General features: G+C 42.8%; 1 protein-coding gene across 1 annotated transcript in view; it reads left to right on the top strand.

Moving 5' to 3' along the window:
- LOC120928194 (teneurin-4) overlaps positions 1-19,439 on the top strand; it is a 307,285-nt gene that overhangs the window by 179,192 nt on the left and 108,654 nt on the right. The window contains exon 11 of the mRNA XM_040339303.1: positions 15,719-15,865. Coding sequence (XP_040195237.1) covers positions 15,719-15,865 — 147 coding nt within the window. The remainder of the gene's footprint in view (positions 1-15,718; positions 15,866-19,439) is intronic.

Genomic DNA, 19,439 nt, shown 5'->3' with positions numbered 1-19,439 from the left:
ATAGATTAAGTTGGCCTTTATGTTCTCTGCCTTGTGATACATAGGATTTGAGAGTCTTTCTGCAGGCCAAAGAAACACTATGCACATCTCCCACTGCGTCCATAAAACTCTCTCACGCCACTTCATCACCCTTTGCCATCCTCACCAACCCCCACTAGGGGTGCCCCTTTCCCCCACTATTCTTTATTTAGTGAATAGCGTCTTTAGCTTCACAGATGTCAGCATCCCCAAGCATTCAAGGTATCAAACTTGGTTAGAAATCTTAAACTCTTGACTACTCACAGATCATATTCTGCTAATTTTGACTCTGGTACATTCCTCTCAAACCCACACACATTGCTAGAAAAACTGGCAATCTGTTATCTAAAAATAAATCGGTCTAAAGCTCTCCCAATTAAAATAGCTGAAAATGTAACTAAAAACAAAGCCTCAAATTTCTTGGAATCCGTGTAAGAAACTCCCACAATCACCTGCCTTACAGGAGCAGTGGCCATGAAGAGATCTGTTCTCTCTGGATTGTAGTATTTTTTTTTTTTTTTTATAAATAAATAAAAAAAACTCCTTCCCATTAACTTCAGCCTTATGCAATTACCTTAGTTTTGATTTAGAGAAACACTAAATAAAGAAGTATACCTACCTTGGGTAACAGAAACAAATTCCTTCCTGACCCCACAAGGTTCCTTTTTTTAAATTGTGTAGTGTATTGTGGGCAGAAAACAGTGCTATTAACCATCAGATTGTTAGGTTCCATTCAAAAGTGGACAAACACGTAGAGATCTATCAGTTATAAATGTAAATGATCTATTAAAGATGATCATTAAAAGTATGCTTTTTGTTTTTTTAAATCATACCTAGATGGATGCAGCATCAGTCGAATGCTGCATCTGTCCCCCGCTGGTGCTAAGACTGAGAACCAAAGACTGCTGGTCGCTTGGTTCTCAGAGCTCCATGAGCAGAGAGCTGGTCACTGTTCCTCACCTCTATCTGTTCTGCCCCCCCCCTACTAAAGCACTGAGCTGGGGGCAGGAGCGACTGGCTGAGGCTCTCAGTGGCTTCCTAAAAGGCTGCGCCGGGTGCCGGTCCAGGCATGTGGGCAGATCCCAAGTCTCTTGTCACGATTTTGCCCCAGCCTGGGCCGGCTCTGTGACCCCAGCCGACAACGGGCTTCACTTGAGTGCAGAACGAACTGCACTCTTGTGATCCACAGAAGTACAGCCAAACGAGCTTTGGCTATACTTTTACTTTCTGAAACACAAATATTTGTTTGATCTAATAGAAGACAACGCAATTCTGCCACAGCTGAAAAGTTTTTGAGTCGAAAATTATTGAGACCTCACAAAATTGACCGAATGAAGGATCTTGATCTTGCCAATTTTTATTTAGTTTAATTATTTTAGTTGCATCAAATTCTCAATTCTTTGATAATATTGATATTTGTCACCACCTTAAGTCTTCAGTTGTCTACCTACTTTAGAGTGCTGATTTTGTCTTAAAGTATGACTAAAGGCAAAACTTTTTTTTATTTGGACATGGGGAGATGGATAAAAACACCTGTCAGGTTTTTATTGCTGTCTGTGCCCTCATTGGGGTGATTCACCCTCTCTATTGGTCCTGGTGACCATTATTGCCAAAAGTGAAGGAAAATCCAAAAATTTGTGTTGTCCCCAGAACATAATTAGAGGGGAAATTTTCTAATGGGCTCTGGTGACCCTGGTGAAAACCAGGGATTGCCTCACTTTCAAGCGATTTCCTCTAATTTTCTGTTATAAGACAGGAAGTGAAGTGAAATCTCTCCAGTGGCACATAGATGGCCCAAAAACCCACCAGGGGTCATAACCCTCCGTTACTCTTTCCAACATTTGAAGAAAAAAATAGTTTTTACCTTTTTAGTTTTACTTTTAAAAAAGCCTTCCCCTTTGATATCCTATGTCTGTAAGGACAAACATAATTTTACCACACCAGACATAGTAGTGATGGCTTTTCTTCTTACACCATTACTCCTAGATAGCATGTCATCAAGTATGAATTGTCCTTGGATTTAAGCAAGGCTTTTTCGGATCGGTGACCTTGCGGATATTAGAGAAAGGAAAATATCGCTTACTGAAATTTGTGATACGTTTTTACTCCCTCCTTAAGCTTCCTTCAGCCTGTCACAAAAAAAATTGACAAATTTGCCCAAATCAAAACAGGAATACTTTCAAAACTAACATTTTAACAGTTGCGTAACAGCCTGTTGTGGAAAGGCCTCATTTCAGATGTATACCCCCTTCTTATTGACAACTGAAGTATTTCTGACGTATAAACATTTGAAATTGGACAAAAATCTTGCATTTCATACAGCTTTCGCCTACTAAATATAAGCAACAATTTAACCCTCTGATCTTTATACTTGGGTGACTTCTACTTAAACAAAATCCATTAATCGCCTACACCTATTGGATGAGGCCCATAAAACACAGCAACTTGCCAGCAACAGGATCACTAAGAGAGCAACAAGAACAGGAATCTGGTCCAATGGAATAATGTTCTTGTTGGCTAAATCAGTGCGGTGTCTCTTTGTTGCCACTCCCACACTGTTAATGGGATTCTGATGCTTTTTGGCCAGCAAGGAAGCCATGACATAGGAGCAGATGAGTAGTCTTTTTAGTGATTATGTTGATGGCATGTTGCTACTAGTGCCAGTGTTGCCGGTATAAAATGTATTTTAGGTTCACTAGTATTATTATCGCACCAACACCAATTGTTCCCTTTTGATATAACAGTCAACAACTCCCACTTACAAAGAAGAACAAAGGATGCGCCAATCTAAGTGCAGTATAAAGAGAACTTTTAATAAAATTGAGTAAACAGACAGCCAAATGGCTACTCACAAATTGTATGAAATATCAGGCATATCTATGGCTTAGGTCCGTTGTCACTGCGGTGTCAGATAGATCCTGGTCCCCAGCAAAGTCTTCAGTAAGCGGGGGGAGCTGGTGGTAAAGCGTTCCGATACCTGAGCAACCATGAGGAGGTGCAGGAAGCCGTATGGGACGGCGTGCGTCTCAGGGTGGACCGCAAACAGGATCGTCGCACCGGAAGTGACGTGGCGTACGGGAACGGACCAATCTGATTACGCGTTTCACAGCCTCCGCTGTTTTCTCAGACTTGAGGAAACCGCAGAGGCTGTGAAAGCGTAATCCGATCATATCATCACCTTACCAAGAATTATCCATTTTGTATTCATGGGCCATTGTGTTCTATACTCTGCTAAATCTTGCGCTATCTGACAATTTTTTCCAACAACTCCCACTTCATGTTCTTGATTACCGGTAATTTATTCCTCTTGAACCAATGACATGTTTTGGACTACCCCCACTAGATACTTTTCAAAAACCACCAGAAAGCTGCTATCTGGCACGTGGCCTGATTTAAAAAGGAAACAAGTGGTTTCCACTAACTTGAAATTATGCTATATTGGTGATATATGAACCAGTCTTGTGATCCAGGTAGCCCTGTGAGACAATATAGTGACCACCTTGCACTCTACACTGCAGTTATGCTATATAGCATTGTCTCGGACCTGCTGCATTCTGTGACTGTACAGTTGAGAAGCAGTAGGACATTCATGAGGTAATCCGTGTTTTCTACTAACCTCAACCTCCAGCCTAGGTAGTCTCAGGACTGTTAAATCTTGGTGTGGGACTTGTAGCTTTTTGCACCTATGTCTCAAGTAAGTTTGCTTCTGTAGCATTAAATTTAGTGTTAAAGGCTAGGTTTGTGCTTGGTTCAGTATTTAGGGAGTTGGGTGATGACTTTTTAGCATTTAGGTTAGGGGGTAATGATTATTTTTAAAGTGTATTATAATCCCAAACACAAAAAAAAATATTTATTGCAGCCTACTAGCCCTTAGATGAAGTGCCAACCATGATTGCCACCCAAGCTGGACATCAAAGATGCCTGTCTTTGTTCATCTCCATTATGCTTGGGCTAATGAGATTAGTAATTTACATGAGAAAGTTAAAAGGATAGTAAAGCCTAACTCTAATTATTCCTAAAAATGTTCCCTTCTCCTACCTTTCCTGCATACACGTTATAAAAAATATCTGTGTACTTAGCTTTTTTAATCCAGTCCAGTCATGCATCTCCCTCTTCCCTGTGTAAAAGGGTGCTTGACAATGGCTATAAATTTCTGGAGCCTTAACGTCACCCATAGGCTTCCATGGCCCAGCCATGGTCAGCTCTCCTTCTCGCCACCACCACCCGCCGATCACTGACACAGGGGAGCCAGAGCTGCTGGATCATGTGACCGGACTGGATTAAGAGTATGCAAGTACTCTTTTTTTTTTTTTTTTCGTTGGAGTTGGCCTTTTTTGCCACTTTAAGATTTTTTATTTTTTTTGCTTCCAGTTCAGCTTATAGGAAGTGACAAGGACACGGCATTTCTGACAAGATCAACAGGTATATTCTGTGGTTAACAGATGTCTGTGTTTCTGCTGGGGAGGTTTACCCTAGTTTGCTCAGAAAGAAAATGATGGCATATCCAAAGTTTTATGTTTGTAAATTGTAAACGGTGGGGAAGTTTTCCAACAAGGACCTCCTTTTCTGGTCATGGTTGACAAGTAGAGATTTGTCTTCCAGGTATAAAGAGAACAGAACTCTCTAGTGCAGGTATGCCCAACCTTTTGAAGAGCAAGGGCCACTTAAGCGACTTGGTAACCGGTCACAGGCCACAATGAGCGGAGGTGGTGGATGGCAGCCCACTTGGCTCTATAGAGCCCACTCTATTTTTTTTTTACCAAATTGGATTGGAGGTAGGCGTTTGTAAACGCACAAGGCCATTTACATCTTCCACTCCTTAGAGGTGAATGGAGGGTCTAATTTGGTCAGACTGACCGTGTGAAAAGGGCCTAAGGCTGCTTTCACACTGATGCACAGTTGTTCACCCACATCACGGCTGCAGCACAGTTCACCTGTGGCTTTCCTGCACTTTGTCATAGACTTCTATTATATCCTGTAGGTGTGGTGCACTTTCAGAAAGCACACCAAACTCGCAGGTAATAGAAGTCTATGGTTCAGTGCAGGTAACCCGCAGGTGCACTTCTCTGCACCTATGGATCAGTTTGAAAGCAGCACAATAACCACTGCAGAACAGATATGCCCATATATAAACTGTGATTTTAGTAATAAACTTACCTTTAATAACAGTATTCTATTTTATTCCATCCCAGAGCAGGAGGTTGCGAGCCACATCAGAAGGCTCTGCGGGCCACTGTTTGGGCACCCCTGATCTAGTGGGACAGACAGCTTTTAGATGCACATTTCCAGGGTTGTTCTTAGGGATTGGGGTAAATGCTAGGGTTTTGGTTGTGGAAGGGCTAAGCGATTCTTAGGGATTGGGGTAAATGCTAGGGTTCTGGTTGGGGAAGGGCTAAGGCCGCGTACACATGACCGGTCCAAACCGATGAAAACGGACCAAAGTCCAGTTTCATCGGTCCAAACCGACCGTGTGTACGGCCCATCAGACTTTTATTTATTTATTTATTAAAATGCTTATAAAACAACAGCGCAGTCTTACACACGGTCCTTCAGACCAAAGTTTTAGAACTTGCTTTAAAATCGAACCGATGGACGGACGGCTGACCATCGGTCAAAACCGATGGTTAGTACACAAAAGCATCGGTTCAAAACCCGCGCATGCTCAGAATCAAGTCGACGCATGCTTGGAAGCATTGAACTTTGTTTTTTTCAGCACGTCGTGTGTTTTACGTCACCGCGTTCTGACCTGATCGGTTTTTGAACTGATGGTGTGTACGCACATCAGACCATTAGTCTGCTTCAGCGGTGAACAGATGAAAACGGTCCGACGGACCATTCGCATCGGATGGATCGACCGTGTGTACGTGGCCTAAGTGATTCTTAGGGATTGGGGTAAATGCTAGGGTTCTGGTTGGGGAAGGGCTAAGCGATTCTTAGGGATTGGGGTAAATGCTAGGTTTCTGGTTGGGGCAGGGCTAAGTGATTCTTGGGGATTGGTGTAAATGCTAGGGTTCTGGTTGGGGAAGGGATAAGTGTTAGGGACTTTCTTGTAGGGTAGAGAAGAGTTTAGGAAGCCTTAAGGGAGAAAAACTGTTCACGAAGAAATACCTTTTTATAACTGATCAAACTGATCATTTCCACTGTTACATCATCCATCCCTATCACTTTGTTTTTTAATTCTGTATTTTTTTTCAGTGTATGTGCCTCTTAGAAAGACCGTTTATTATGGTATGACGCTGATTTACACATGTACTACTTTCATACAGGCTTAAGCCATCCATAGATGGTTCGAATCTCGGGCCGGTTCATTCCTATCACCCCCCCCCCCCCCCGCCGGGAGAACACAATAGCTGCACAGGAGGCATTCCCCCATCAACATTGACCCATGGTTGCAGGAAAGAAAATCGCACTATCTATGGCTGGTTTTAGACTGGCACTTTAGACAGATTGTTTACACTTCATTCACACGCCCAGCAATTGAACTACTGTTCTGCCTTTATCTAATGTCTATGAGTACCTTGACTTAATCTCAGAATTTGACTTAAAGAGGAGTACCTTTTTATGGGTTCTTTCGAGGGGTGAGGTTAGCCTGGTGTGCTAGAAACTGGGAACTAGCCCATCTAGTGTATTTACCTTCTGTGGTCTACCACCACAGGTTTGGGGCCTACAGAACACCTACCTTTTTGCTTGTAGATTACGTCAGTATGTGCACTCTACAAGGCTTAAAGCTGTACTAAACCGCCAGAATTAAAAAAATCGGGCCCCCTGTAGGTTTAAGTCATAATGTACTGGTATGCACTGCATACTAGAACATTATGACACTTATCTGGACACAGAGCCCTCCAGCACAGTGTTGTCACAGCTCCCCAGTGCTTCCATCTTCACCTGGTTTTCCTTCTTGGTTTGCGGACTCCGGATGTATGAATGGCCTGGGCTGCAATAATGTCACCAGCCTCGGCACAGAGCTCTGAAGTGGCGGCCTCATCACAGAGTGCATGCGGCGGTGATGTCACCGGCTGCATGCTGTGTGAATATCTCCTAAACGGTGTAAGTTTAGAAGATATTCACTGTGCCTACAGGTAAGCCTGATTATATTACTTGTAGGTACAAGTTAAAAAAATGAGTTTGCTTCCACTTAAAGCTGGCCTTACATTATACAGTTTTCGTATTCAATTTTCTTTAGATTTACCTTCAACTATGTAGTGCAAGGGCCTGCCTGATTGCATAAAAATTGAAAGTGTTTAGGTATGAACTCATTTTATATAGTTTTGTTAAATCTAAAGTTAAATTGTACAAGAAAATAATCTAATGTATGGTCAAAGCAAAGAGCTATCACCACCATTTAGCAATCCAGTGCCAGAGCCTTATCCAGTAGTAGTTTGATAAATGGCTGGGGTGAGCTTTAGCTGTGGAAAAGGACCAAGTTTAACTGTAGGTTGACCAGAAGTCAAGGCCATCTCCATATGGTGTACCATGCTCCCCAGGCACAAAGAAATTGATAAATACGTTGTCAAATGTTCTGGAAGGCACCTTGAGCTTACAGCAATCTTGAGTATATTACAGCTTTATAGGTAAATCTGAATCTGTTTCCCCCTTACTTGGCTTTATGCACCTTGTCTGAGGCTGTTTTAGATATAGGGCTTCTGAGGTCACTTGAAATCAGTTTTCAGTGCACGTTGTACTCTCAGAGGACATTATGATTTCCTCAACAATGACAGTTCATATAATTTGCCCCTGATAGGTTTGTTTTAAGAATGAGGTTGGACAACATGGGGGCAGCTGTAATGATTTTGTTTCGGGGACCTGTCACATATTAGTTACATGTCTGGAATGAATGTTGCTTTCCAAGCCTGCACTTGTGTTCCTTCATCCCTTCTCTGTCTGTACCACAACATATCGCTGTAACATGGCTCCTTCTGTTTCCCTTTGTGCTTCTGTATTCCCTGCACAGCTGACTGGCACCCAACACTTATTCAACCCTACCTTAAATGTCCTGTCTTTTATTTCCCAAGCCCACTATCTGGATAAGGTAGTGAAAGGTATTGTATCAGTCTTCCTTTTTTTTTACTTTTCATACTGTCTGTGTGTTACCACAAAAATGTTCAAGCCATTATCTGATGTCTTCTTCCATATGAGCAGAACTTACAGAGGCATTGTTGACAATTTGCAGTGAACTTCCAGCTCATTTTCCTAAATGGATCAGGATAAAATTGTCCTTGTTGCCCATGGCAGCTAGTCAGAATTGCCCATCCAGCATGGGAGAATAAAAGAGAATGCCAACGGGTTTCTTGGGACAATGAGAACAGTTTTTTTTTTCTTTGGACAATTTTAATCATGATATTAACTCAAGTAGCAATTTTGTGTCCTGTGCCAATATTAAGCCTAACATTTTTCTGCAAATTGGTGAAATCAGGCAGGTAATATTGAAGCAATATCCAAAATGTTTAAGGCTAGAGATACCCATCAGTCATTTACTGAGCTTAGCCACTATCCATCTGTCATTTACTGTAAGGAAATAACTTAGACAGCCAGTTAAAGGGTCAGCCCAACCAGAACTTTAAATCGGGGATCTTCTGGTGGCACTGTTCGATTTCCACTTAGGGCTATGTGAACTCAACACAGAAGTCTCGTATTTGTCCTGTCACTGTCATCGTGGCTTTAGAGTAGAAAATCATTCCCTACACCCCCAATGCCAAGATACCAGTGCTGGAACCCATAAATAGGACTGTGAGATCTCTGCAGACAGGATTCTGGTGCATAAAGCCCATATGGTCACTTTGGAGTAGAGAGACTTTTTATTTATTTATTTTTTTACATCCCCAGCATCAGGAGCCACATAAGATAAGATCCTGGTGCAGAATGCCCATGTGGTCACTATTGGTAACCACCTGACCTTTGGAGTGGAGATTCTTTTTCTACATCCTCAGCAACATGAGCCGCATACGATAAGATTCTGGTGCAGAAGGCCCATATGGTCACTAGTCGTAACCAACTGGCCTTTGAAGTAGAGATCCTTTGGACCAGATTCTCGTAGAAGAGCGTATCTTTGTTCCGGCGTAGCATATCCTATTTACGCTACGCCTCCGCAACTTAGACGGGCAGTATTCTCAAAGCTTTTGCTCCGTAAGTTGCGGCGGCGTAGCGTAAATAGGCTTACACGGTCGGATCTAATACAAATCTATGCGTAACTGATTCTATGAATCAGGCGCATAGATACGACGGCTCAGACTCAGAGATACGATGGCGTATCTGGAGATACGCCGTCATATCTCCTTTGAGAATATGGGCCACGGTCTACATCCCCGGCAACAGGAGCCACATAAGATAAGATCCTGGTGCAGAAGGCCCATATGGTCACTAGTCGTAACCACCTGGCCTTTGGAGTAGAGACCCTTTGTCTACAGCCCCAGCATCAGGAGCCACATAAGATAAAACAGTGCAGAGATGGCAGCACTGGAAATACGCCAACTGCCTAAACTGCTATTTGGTGAACTAATAGTCACCTGCAAGCTATCAGAATGTTGATCTATGTTGCTGCTGTGACCAAGGATTGTGTACTTGTGGGTGCTCCTAGTTCTGTGACTGTGCTTTCACTGATGGCAACAATTATCAGAATAACAATCAGGAACCAATCAACATGGTTCCTGATCATGTTATCATGACAGCCAGTCAATAGAGTGGAGAAACCCAATACTCCCAGGTGGGAGAAAATAGAGCCACAAACTATGACAGATATATTTTGTTCTTTTGGGAGTACCCAAAAGATTTAGGGAGTCAGCGGGTGACTCTACTCTATGTCTCACCAGCCTGCACCTATACAGAACCAGATATTTAGCATATATAACATTTTTATTAAGCTGCCACATTAGGCAACGATTATGTCCATACAGAGTTGGGAACCATGGTGCACTCTAAGGCCAAAACTTTATTCACCCCTGACGATCAAACTTACATTCTATGGGCAAAGGTATGTAAACACCCAATCAAATTATTAAGTTTAGGCATTTTATTGAATGGTACTGTTAATGCTACAGCATACAAGACATTTTAGACCGTTATGCTCTTTCAATAGCTTGGAGAAGATTATTTTCTGTTGCAACCTGACTGTTCCTATGTGATCAACGCCGGCTCCAAAAAGGCATGTTAATTGAGTTTGGTGTGGAGGAACTTTAGTGGCATGAAAGCAGCCCTGATTTAAACCCTACTAGAATTCCCAGTGGAGTGCATAGGAGTGTGGAAATAAGTGCACTCCTGTGACCAGGGGTCAAGTCCTGGGGAAAAAAGTGTGGGAACTCCCACCCAAGATCCACTCCCCCACCAAAAAAATAAATAATTATACGCTCATATGCATAATTACTAAACCGCATGTTTTTTGTTTTTTTTTGATCCACTGTACCTTAGTAATCCTTTATGTTACTTGCTGCTTCCTGTATATGTATTCATCGGGTAGTGTGCGGGTATTCCGTCACTTCCTCGATGCCGCAATGTCTCCTGGGAGCTTTTGTCATTGTTCCCAGGAGACATTGCGGAGGTCTGCCGCGAGTTATCGTGGCATTTAGAAAGAACTTGCTTGCTTCGAGGAAGTGACGGAATACCGACACACTACCCGATGAATCCATATACAGGAAGCGGCCAGTAACATAAAGGATTACTAAGGTTCGCCTGCCCCTGACAGTGACTCGATCTGGGCATCGCCGCTTAGTGAAGGATTGGCTCGGCGGCTCGGCTGCTCTCGGCTGCTCTAGTCCTGCAAAGGGAACTGAGTTCCTGCTGTGAAAAAAGTGCAGGAACTCCGTTCCCACGCATTCCCGCAGGACTTGAGCCCTGCCTGTGACCCATAGGAGAAGTATGGCCAAAAGAGCTTTGACCATAATTCTCTGTTGAGGCACTGCAGACTAAAAATTAAAAAAAATATGTAAAATCTTACCGTCTTTACACAGTACAGTGTCTACGTGCATATCGGTATTTTCAGATTTATTTGTCTTTCTTAATTATTGACTTTTTTATTTTCTTATTATTCCATTTTCGGTAAGTTAATTGGGTTGACATTGAAATGAACTAGCCAACTATGACTATTTTGCTCTTCTGAACCCTTTCCACGATTTTTCACTTCACGGGCCTCATATTTCATTAAACCTTATTTGGCAGGGAATCCAAGAAGCAGTGCACAAATATGTTCTGTGTTTCTTGTTTTATATTCTTACACGGAGATGTGCTTCCTTAGGCTTCTTGTCCATGGCGATATGTTGCTGGTATAGTTTCTTAGGACCTGCCCCTGATATTCTTTACTCACTGATGAACCTATAAAGGTAGGGACCCCCCCAAGTGTGAAGTTTGAGCCCGGGCTCCCCTTGGCTCTTATTTGCTGCCTCACAAAGTCACGTACTGCAGACTTTTCCAGTTGGAGGCTTTTTTCAAATTCTACTTCATAGCAGAACTGCTCAGGAAAGTCATCCAAGTGGGACACACTTTTGATGCTCTCCCAGTGCGTTTTAAATGCAGAAATATTTTAGTTGGCTCAATCCTAAAAAGCTTTTATTATCCAAATGCAGACTTAAAAACTTTATATGACAATGGGAGGAAGAATTTTGATGCGTTTTGCGCTTTTTCAGTGCTTCGTCTTAACACGCTCCCGGTGTTTTTGCTGTGTAATGTCACATGACTAAATAGGGGATCGCATGGGGAAGCACCAGAGTTTTCTGCTCCTGCTTTTGGTAGGGCCCTGGTCCAATGGGGACGCTGTGCAATAACACTATTATTGGACGGTAAACGAGATCTGGTAGCAATCTTGGGTCACTCCTTGAGTTGGTGCCTGATCATAGCTGCTTTGACACCAGTACTATGCCGTTGTCCTTACTATTGGACACAGCTTTCACACTTGGGGCTCATTAACAGCAGTCCTGCCTTATGTCCTATTAGTTTAGTTCAGTTGGGCGGCACCCAACAGTAGTCTCGGGGCTTTTTGAATGTCTACACAAGGGAGGCTTCTACAGGTAAATAACATGCTTATTATATGTTAAATGCACATATAATCTTATGGAAAGATTTATTTTTTAAATGAGCAGTCTGGTGACAGGTTAATTTACTAAAACTGGAGACTTCTGAATCTGGTGCAGCTCTGTATGGTAGCCAATCCGCTTCTAACGTCAGCTTGTTCCTTTAGGCTTTCAAAAAAAACCTGGAAGCTGATTGGTTTCTATGCAGAGCTGCACCAGGTTTTGCACTCTTCAGTTTTAGTAAATGAACCCCGGAGTCTCGTTAACTGCTTGCCGACCAGCCACCGCAGTTGTACGGCGGTAGGTCGGCTCTGCTGGGCGAGATCACGTACAGTAGCTATACGTCATGTCGCCGAGCAGCCGGAGGCGCGCTCGCCCCTGTTGCGTGTGCCCGGCGGTCGCGATCACCGCCGGGCACCCGCGATCGCTTGTTACAGAGCGAGAACCGGGAGCTGTGTGTGTAAACACACAGCTCCCGGTCCTGTCAGGGGGGGAAATGACCTATCGTCTGTTAATACAATGTATGAACAGCGATTTGTCATTTCCCCATGTCAGTCCCACCCCCTCTTCAGTTAGAACACACCCAGGGAACATGATTAACCCCTTCCTCGCCCCCTAGTGTTAACCCCTTTACTGCCAGTGGCATTTGTACAGTAATCAATGCATTTTTATAGCACTGATCGCTATAAAAATGCCAATGGTCCCAAAAATGTGTCAAGTGTCAGAAGTGTCCGCAAAATGTCGCAGTACCGATAAAAATCGATGATCGCCGCCATTACTAGTAAAAAAAACAATATTAAGAAAAATGCCATAATAATACCCCCTATTTTGTAAACGCTATAACTTTTGCGCAAACCAATCAATAAACGCTTATTGCGATTTTTTTTTTACGAAAAATATGTAGACGAATACGTATCGGCCCAAACTGAGAAAAAAAATCGTTTTTTATATATGTTTGGGGGATATTTATTATAGTAAAAAATATTTATTTTTTTCTAAATTGTCTCTCTATTTTTGTTTATAGCAAAAAAACTAAAAACCGCAGAGGTGATCAAATACCACCAAAAGAAAGCTCTATTTGTGGGAAAAAAAGGACGCCAATTTTGTTTGGGAGCCACGTTGCACGACCGCGCAATTGTCAGTTAAAGCGACACAGTGCCGAATTGCAAAAAGTGGCCTGGTCTTTGACCAGCAATATGGTCCAGGGGGTTAAGTGGTTAAACATATAAACAGACACATGGTGCACTTTAAACACTCAGATGAGGAAATGGTGTCCAACAAATATGATTGGTGGCTCTGGTCTGCCCGTTCCTCCCATGACTTTTGGCCAACTTCTGTGATGTACGGGGTCAGTAACCAACAGCGAGGTGCGGGAAGAATACATGGAATACAATTTGCAACAATATAATTGCTTTCTTTGCTTATTTCTTTCACCTTTTTGATACATTTCCTCTTTTAACATATAAGATTTTTTTTTTAATCTGCCAGGATGTTGGCATTTGCATTTTTGTTGGTTGTGGTCACACCGCTCTTGGTAATATGGCACAGATTGTCTGTTATGTTGCCTACACTTGGCAATTTTTATGGCATGTACCCCTTAAAATCAACTTTTGATCATGAAAAATGGTCAAAGGGATTAAGGTGACCTACCTTCAAGAATTAGTGGTAGAAAATGTGGATGGTTGGTTGCCTTTATTCATGTCAGTAGTTTTTGGTTAGAATTGGTTGAAACTCTCCAAGTAATGGCAAGTTTATGGCCAGTATTGGAAAATGATAGAGTGTTCTCAGTAAGTATATATTCAGAATTGTTATATAGCTTTTGGCGCCACTCGAAGTATAGGTGAAATGGAGGTGAAAGTATATCCCTGTGTCCCAGAGCATGGGGTGCAGGTTTATTATAATACCAATCCAGAGGGATAGTAAATATAAAGAGGAACGGATCATCACTACTCCCGACCGGCCCAGGTGAACAAACTATAGGGAGTGGCCTTAGCCTACATGTCTCTGCCATACCATGCACCCAGATTCATTTTCCCCACCTACCGTGGAGAAATAAATTAGGAGGTGTGGTATGGTGGGGACACACAGGCTGAGTTTGTTCACCTAGGCTGGTCGAGAGTAGCGGTGATCCTTTCCTCTTTATATTTACAATTCTTATTGTATGATGTATCTGAAATTAATCTTTACGGTTACTGTTTTAATGCTTGTTGTTCCATAATACAGTTATGGATTCCATACACAGATTTGTAAATGGTCATGTGTATATCCGGGAATGTGACAAGCAGGGGTGGAGTTATAACACTCGGGGTCCCCGGACCAAAAAAGCAAAGGACGCCTGTTAGGCCCCGCCTATGACCCCATCCCTTAATTTTAAACAAAGTACAATTTCTGCCTTTATTTTCAATGGGACCTGGAGGGGGGTTTCTTTCTAACAGTTTCCATTATTAGTCTATTGACAGTCTGTTAGAAAGGGTCCCCTCCAGGCCCAATCGGAGTCTATTAGAGTCAATTAGAGACTACAAAGGCGTCTAAAAGGACATAAAGGGTGGTCTCTCTAACAGAGGCCCTTTCACTGTTCATTATAGAGTCTATTATGCCTTGTTTCCACTGAACGGAACGGTTTGGGTCAGTAGATTTGGAACGGTTTAGAACGGACCGGTCTATTCTCGTGAGTGTTTCCACTGCAAATTGAACCGTCGGGACCATACAGGATTTAGAAAAAATGCCTAGCACGTCCACCAATCAGTGGAATGTATTGCATCTCCGCCCTAATGGAACCGTTCCATTTTCTATGGCCCCACATCTGAAGCAGGACCCAGAATGGTCCGGTACGGTTCGGTTTTATGGCACACTTTCATAATGGAAACACCCAAAATAGCGTACCGAACCGTACCGAACCGATCCGCTCAGTGGAAACGAGGCATTAGAGTCCCCTCCGGGTCCCATTAGAGACTATAAAGGAGTATAATAGGACCTGGAGAAGGTCCTCTTTCTAACTGAGTGTACAGCAAACACCTTCATTCACTCTGGTCCTCACCGCACCCCCTCTTTGTGCCATGACTCTAACCCCTGCCCCAACCTATCTCAAAGTAGAAATAACTTAACAGTTCCCCCCCAGAGTTGGGAGCATGAAATTGTCCAAAATGTCTTGGTATGCTGACGCCTTAAGAGTTCCCATCACTGAAACTAAGGGGCCAATCCCAACCCCTGAAAAACAACCCCCACACCATAATTCCCCTCCACCAAATGATTTGGACCAGTACACAAAGCAAGGTCCATAAAGACATGGATGAGTGATTTTTGGATGGAGGAACTTGACTGGCCTGCACAGAGTCCTGACCGCAACCCAGTAGAGCACCTCTGCGATGAATTAGAGTGGAGACTGCGATCCAGGCCTTTGCATCCAACATCAGTGCCTGACCTCACAAATGTACTTCTGGAAGAATGGTCAAACATTCCCATAGACACACACAGTTGAAGCTGTCATAGCTGCAAAGGGTGGGCCAGCTCAATTTTGAACCCTACGGACTAAGACTGGGATGCCATTAAAGTTCATGTGTGTGTAAATACAGGTGTCCCCATACTTTTGGTATTATAGTGTATGCTTAGATGGTGTCTTAAGAATGTTTTTTTTTTTTTTTTTCGTTTTTTGTTTTAAATTGCCTATATAACCCCCTAACCATTGTACCTATCCGTTTTTCCAGAGGGATGCCCAGGCCTGTGCAATGGCAATGGACGATGCACGCTGGACCTTAATGGCTGGAACTGCGTCTGCATCCCAGGATGGAGAGGAGCGGGGTGCGACACGTCCATGGAGACGTCCTGCGGTGATGGGAAGGACAACGATGCCGGTAAGTAGTGCTTTTTTTTTTTTTTTCTCCTCGTTACGGCAGAATCATTGCCATCACCATAATTATATGAAGTGCTTGTCACTCACACATTTCCCATGATGGGGTAATTGCAGGATGCATGGGGACAGCGCGGCTATTATTTCGTAAATATCTGTAAATGAGCGATGCGCACAGGTAATGTTTGTCATTTGCTTCCTCTGTAATTATCGTCAAAGTCTTTTTCGCTCCAATCCCAGGGTCATCTCAGTGTTTTATCAAGCGAAGGAAAATAAGCCGGCGACGGCACAGAAGCCGCCAGAATCAGAGATTTTTGTTTGTTTAAAGAAGGGAAAAAAAAAAACGGATCTGTGCTGAGATATACACACCTCAAATGGAGAAAAACATTGAAATAACAGAGTCGGGGATTCAAAAGTGTTAAAGGGCCAGTCCACCCACAAGTGATATTTTGGGTTATATGCAAACTCTGGTGGATGGATCTGACACACTGGATGCTTAAAGTGGTTGTACACCCTGTACAACCACTTTTACCTACAGGTAAGCCTAGATTGAGGCTTACCTCTAGGTGCTTGAAATATCTCCTAAACCTCCACGGTTTAGGAGATATTTACAATAGAGACGCGCGCCTATGTCTACGGCGCATGCGCCAATGTCTATGGCGCAGGCGCACTTTAGAAACGGCGATCGTGCCGTTCTAAATGAGGTCATCACGTGACTCCAACCAGTCACAGAGCCAGAGTTTTTGGCCCCGGAAGGAAGAGGGACGCACGCAGCTAGTGGAGACAGCGGTGACATCACAGGCTTCGGTTAAGTCTCTTGAGTCTATCCATTGCTGTCTCCATCTTTCAGACAATTCATGCCTGAATCTCCATCTTAAATACAGGATACTTTTCATCATCTTTACTATGTTAAAGTCTTGATATATTTGACTTTTTGTACCACTAAATGTGACCATTTATTTACTATTTCCTGTTTTTGCCTTGGAGCAACTTGGCAATGTGTAGCTAGTTTGCTAACTAGTTCCTTATAGGAACATCAGTTTTTAATATGTGAACTATATGTTTTTTGTATTAAATAAATTAAATTTTAGAGACAAATTCTCTGTAAGACTATATCTTTACCAGTATACTGTGCCTGAAAAGTCCAACAACTAGCCCCTAGTTAATTCTTTCTCCATATATATCAGGACGTGGCACCCTCTACTACTAAGTATCCACATGCTCACTACATGTGAGGATACGGTTTCCCTTCTATCTTCTAAACATAGGAGGGGAACTGCTAAATGTCAAGACTCTGCAGTCTTCCGACATCAAAGTCAAAAGACCAGACTTTCAAGGACAGCGAGGTTCACATTTTAAGCAGAGAGGACAACTGAGGCATTAAAGCGGTCATCTACATCAAGCTGGTACCCCCTGACTAAAGGTGGAGGCCATTGACCCATCTGTCTTCCACATCTAGTGCTCTATGATCTCTACCCTTGCAATTTGACAATTCACACGTTTAACAACATGACTAGAAAGGTTTAACACCTACACAGACTTTGATACCAAGACTAGGGTTATGTAAAAGAAAAGGGGGCTTCACAATTTTCCCACCTCCCAACCCGTTCTTGGACAATCAACATCTGCCTTGACATTCAATGGTGAATAGATTAAGGTGTTGTGTGTGTGAAAATAAATTCTGGGTTATCTTCTTGACACTTATTGGAACTGAGGAAGTGGCTTGGAGAAGCTGTGAAAAGTCTTCAACCTTCAACCCTAAACCCTAGTTTGAGACTAGCTACTACTAGCTTCAAAGTGGACGATATACACACATCTCCATATTGCACATCAATGCTTCCTCTAAGCTGCAAAGGACATGAAGAGTTTTTTTTTTCATTTTCTGGTAACGGGGGGACAGTCCATATCATGCTACACACAGTGACAAAATCAATTTGCCGGTCACCTGCCGTAGCAAGAGTCAAGCTCTGACAAGCTAAAATAATTCTACTGAAGCTGTTTTTTTCCCCTCTGGAAACAGGATCCCTTCTCCAGTACTCATAATCCAATTATTTTCAATTTTATGCCATATATTTCAAAAGCTTTTTTTTTTTTTTGGTGCTACTTTTCATGGAAGGTGTTCTACACAGGATGAAGTGTAAAAATCACATCCTTTAATTAGAATATATTTCCTGACCCCCCCCGCCCCATCACTTTTTGATATTGCATAATAAAGATTATCGAAAAATATATATTATTTTTTGTGTTCGGATAGCGTACTTGCAGACTAGTTTTATGCTCAGCCTGCCACTTGTTTAAAGCATTTAACTGACTATGAGGACTCATTCACACGTGCGGCTGTTATTGTGGTGGATAGCTTTTCAGATTGCCATTTGATAGGCGGTTGCTCCGCGGCTCTAAATAAATTTTTTGCCATTGGCTCTATTTTAAATTTCCTGACTTTGCGTGCTGAAGTTTCTTTCAAAACTGTATTATTAGGTTGTAAATACCTGGTGATCCTGACAGTTTCTTCTACTTTCAGGGCAACGCTATACCAGCTAACGTTGTGTCTTCTGTACAGTCTCTCTGAGCTTGCTCCAGGCTTCCCTGGGAAAGAAGCCATGCACTTTCTCCTTCCTCCTCAGCTAGTCGCCCCACATAACACTCTTTGTTGACTTATGGGGTGTCTCCCATAGCGTGATTGACAGGGGCTCCTTCAGAGAACCTTGCTGCCAGAGCGGAGCTGAACTAAGCAGCTTCAATGGACTTTCTTTATTATTTGAGCACCACTCAGCTCTGTGCCATTCCAAGGGTTGATTAAAGTGGAAAGATAGCGCTAGACCCGTAGGGTTTTCTTACTGGTATTGTTAATGTAAGGTGTTGGTGTAAATGATCTGGTTTCTGGACAGGTGGCTTCTACACCCCAGAAGATCTCCACAGTCTCCCTTGGCTTGGCTTGTAATGTAATATAATGAGAATTGAAATTAAAGCGGCCCACCACTGCTAGAAGGTTCAGATACATTACATTATTATTCCATTAAAAGTCAGGGGTATAATCCAAACTTGGCAAAGCATTTCAGGGGCCCCTTTCATCAGGACTTGACTGGCAACAATTTGAACAAACCAGGAGTGAACTGGACCTTACAATTGTAATTGTATTTTTTCCAGTGTGAATTAGAATCACTGGCCTTTTTAGCAGCAAGTTTAGCGTTTGGACCCCCGAAATGTGCTGGATACTTTTTTGGATTATACCCTTAACTTTTAATGGCATAACGTTGTATTCACACCTCTTATCAGTGGTGTTGGCACTTCAGTTGTAGTTTCTGAGAAAATGGAGGGGATTTACTGAATGGACATCTGAAAGTCGCCTCACACGTTTCCTCTTAGATGCACCCATTGCTCACACAGTGAAGTGCAAAGTAAGCTGGGGAAGATCGCATGACCACAATCTATAGTAGCTAGAAAAAGTTGACCCCGAAAAAGTAAAGAGCACCGCTCCAAGCGCAATCAGACAAAACAGCCCGGTGACTCACAGTACTGTTGGGTGCTGACTTCCACAAGACACAGTAGGGCCGGAGGAGGACACAAGGGGACAATTG

Source organism: Rana temporaria, chromosome 2, assembly GCF_905171775.1.
Source record: "Rana temporaria chromosome 2, aRanTem1.1, whole genome shotgun sequence".
Taxonomy (NCBI): domain Eukaryota; kingdom Metazoa; phylum Chordata; class Amphibia; order Anura; family Ranidae; genus Rana; species Rana temporaria.
This window is presented reverse-complemented; position numbering and strand designations above follow the sequence as displayed.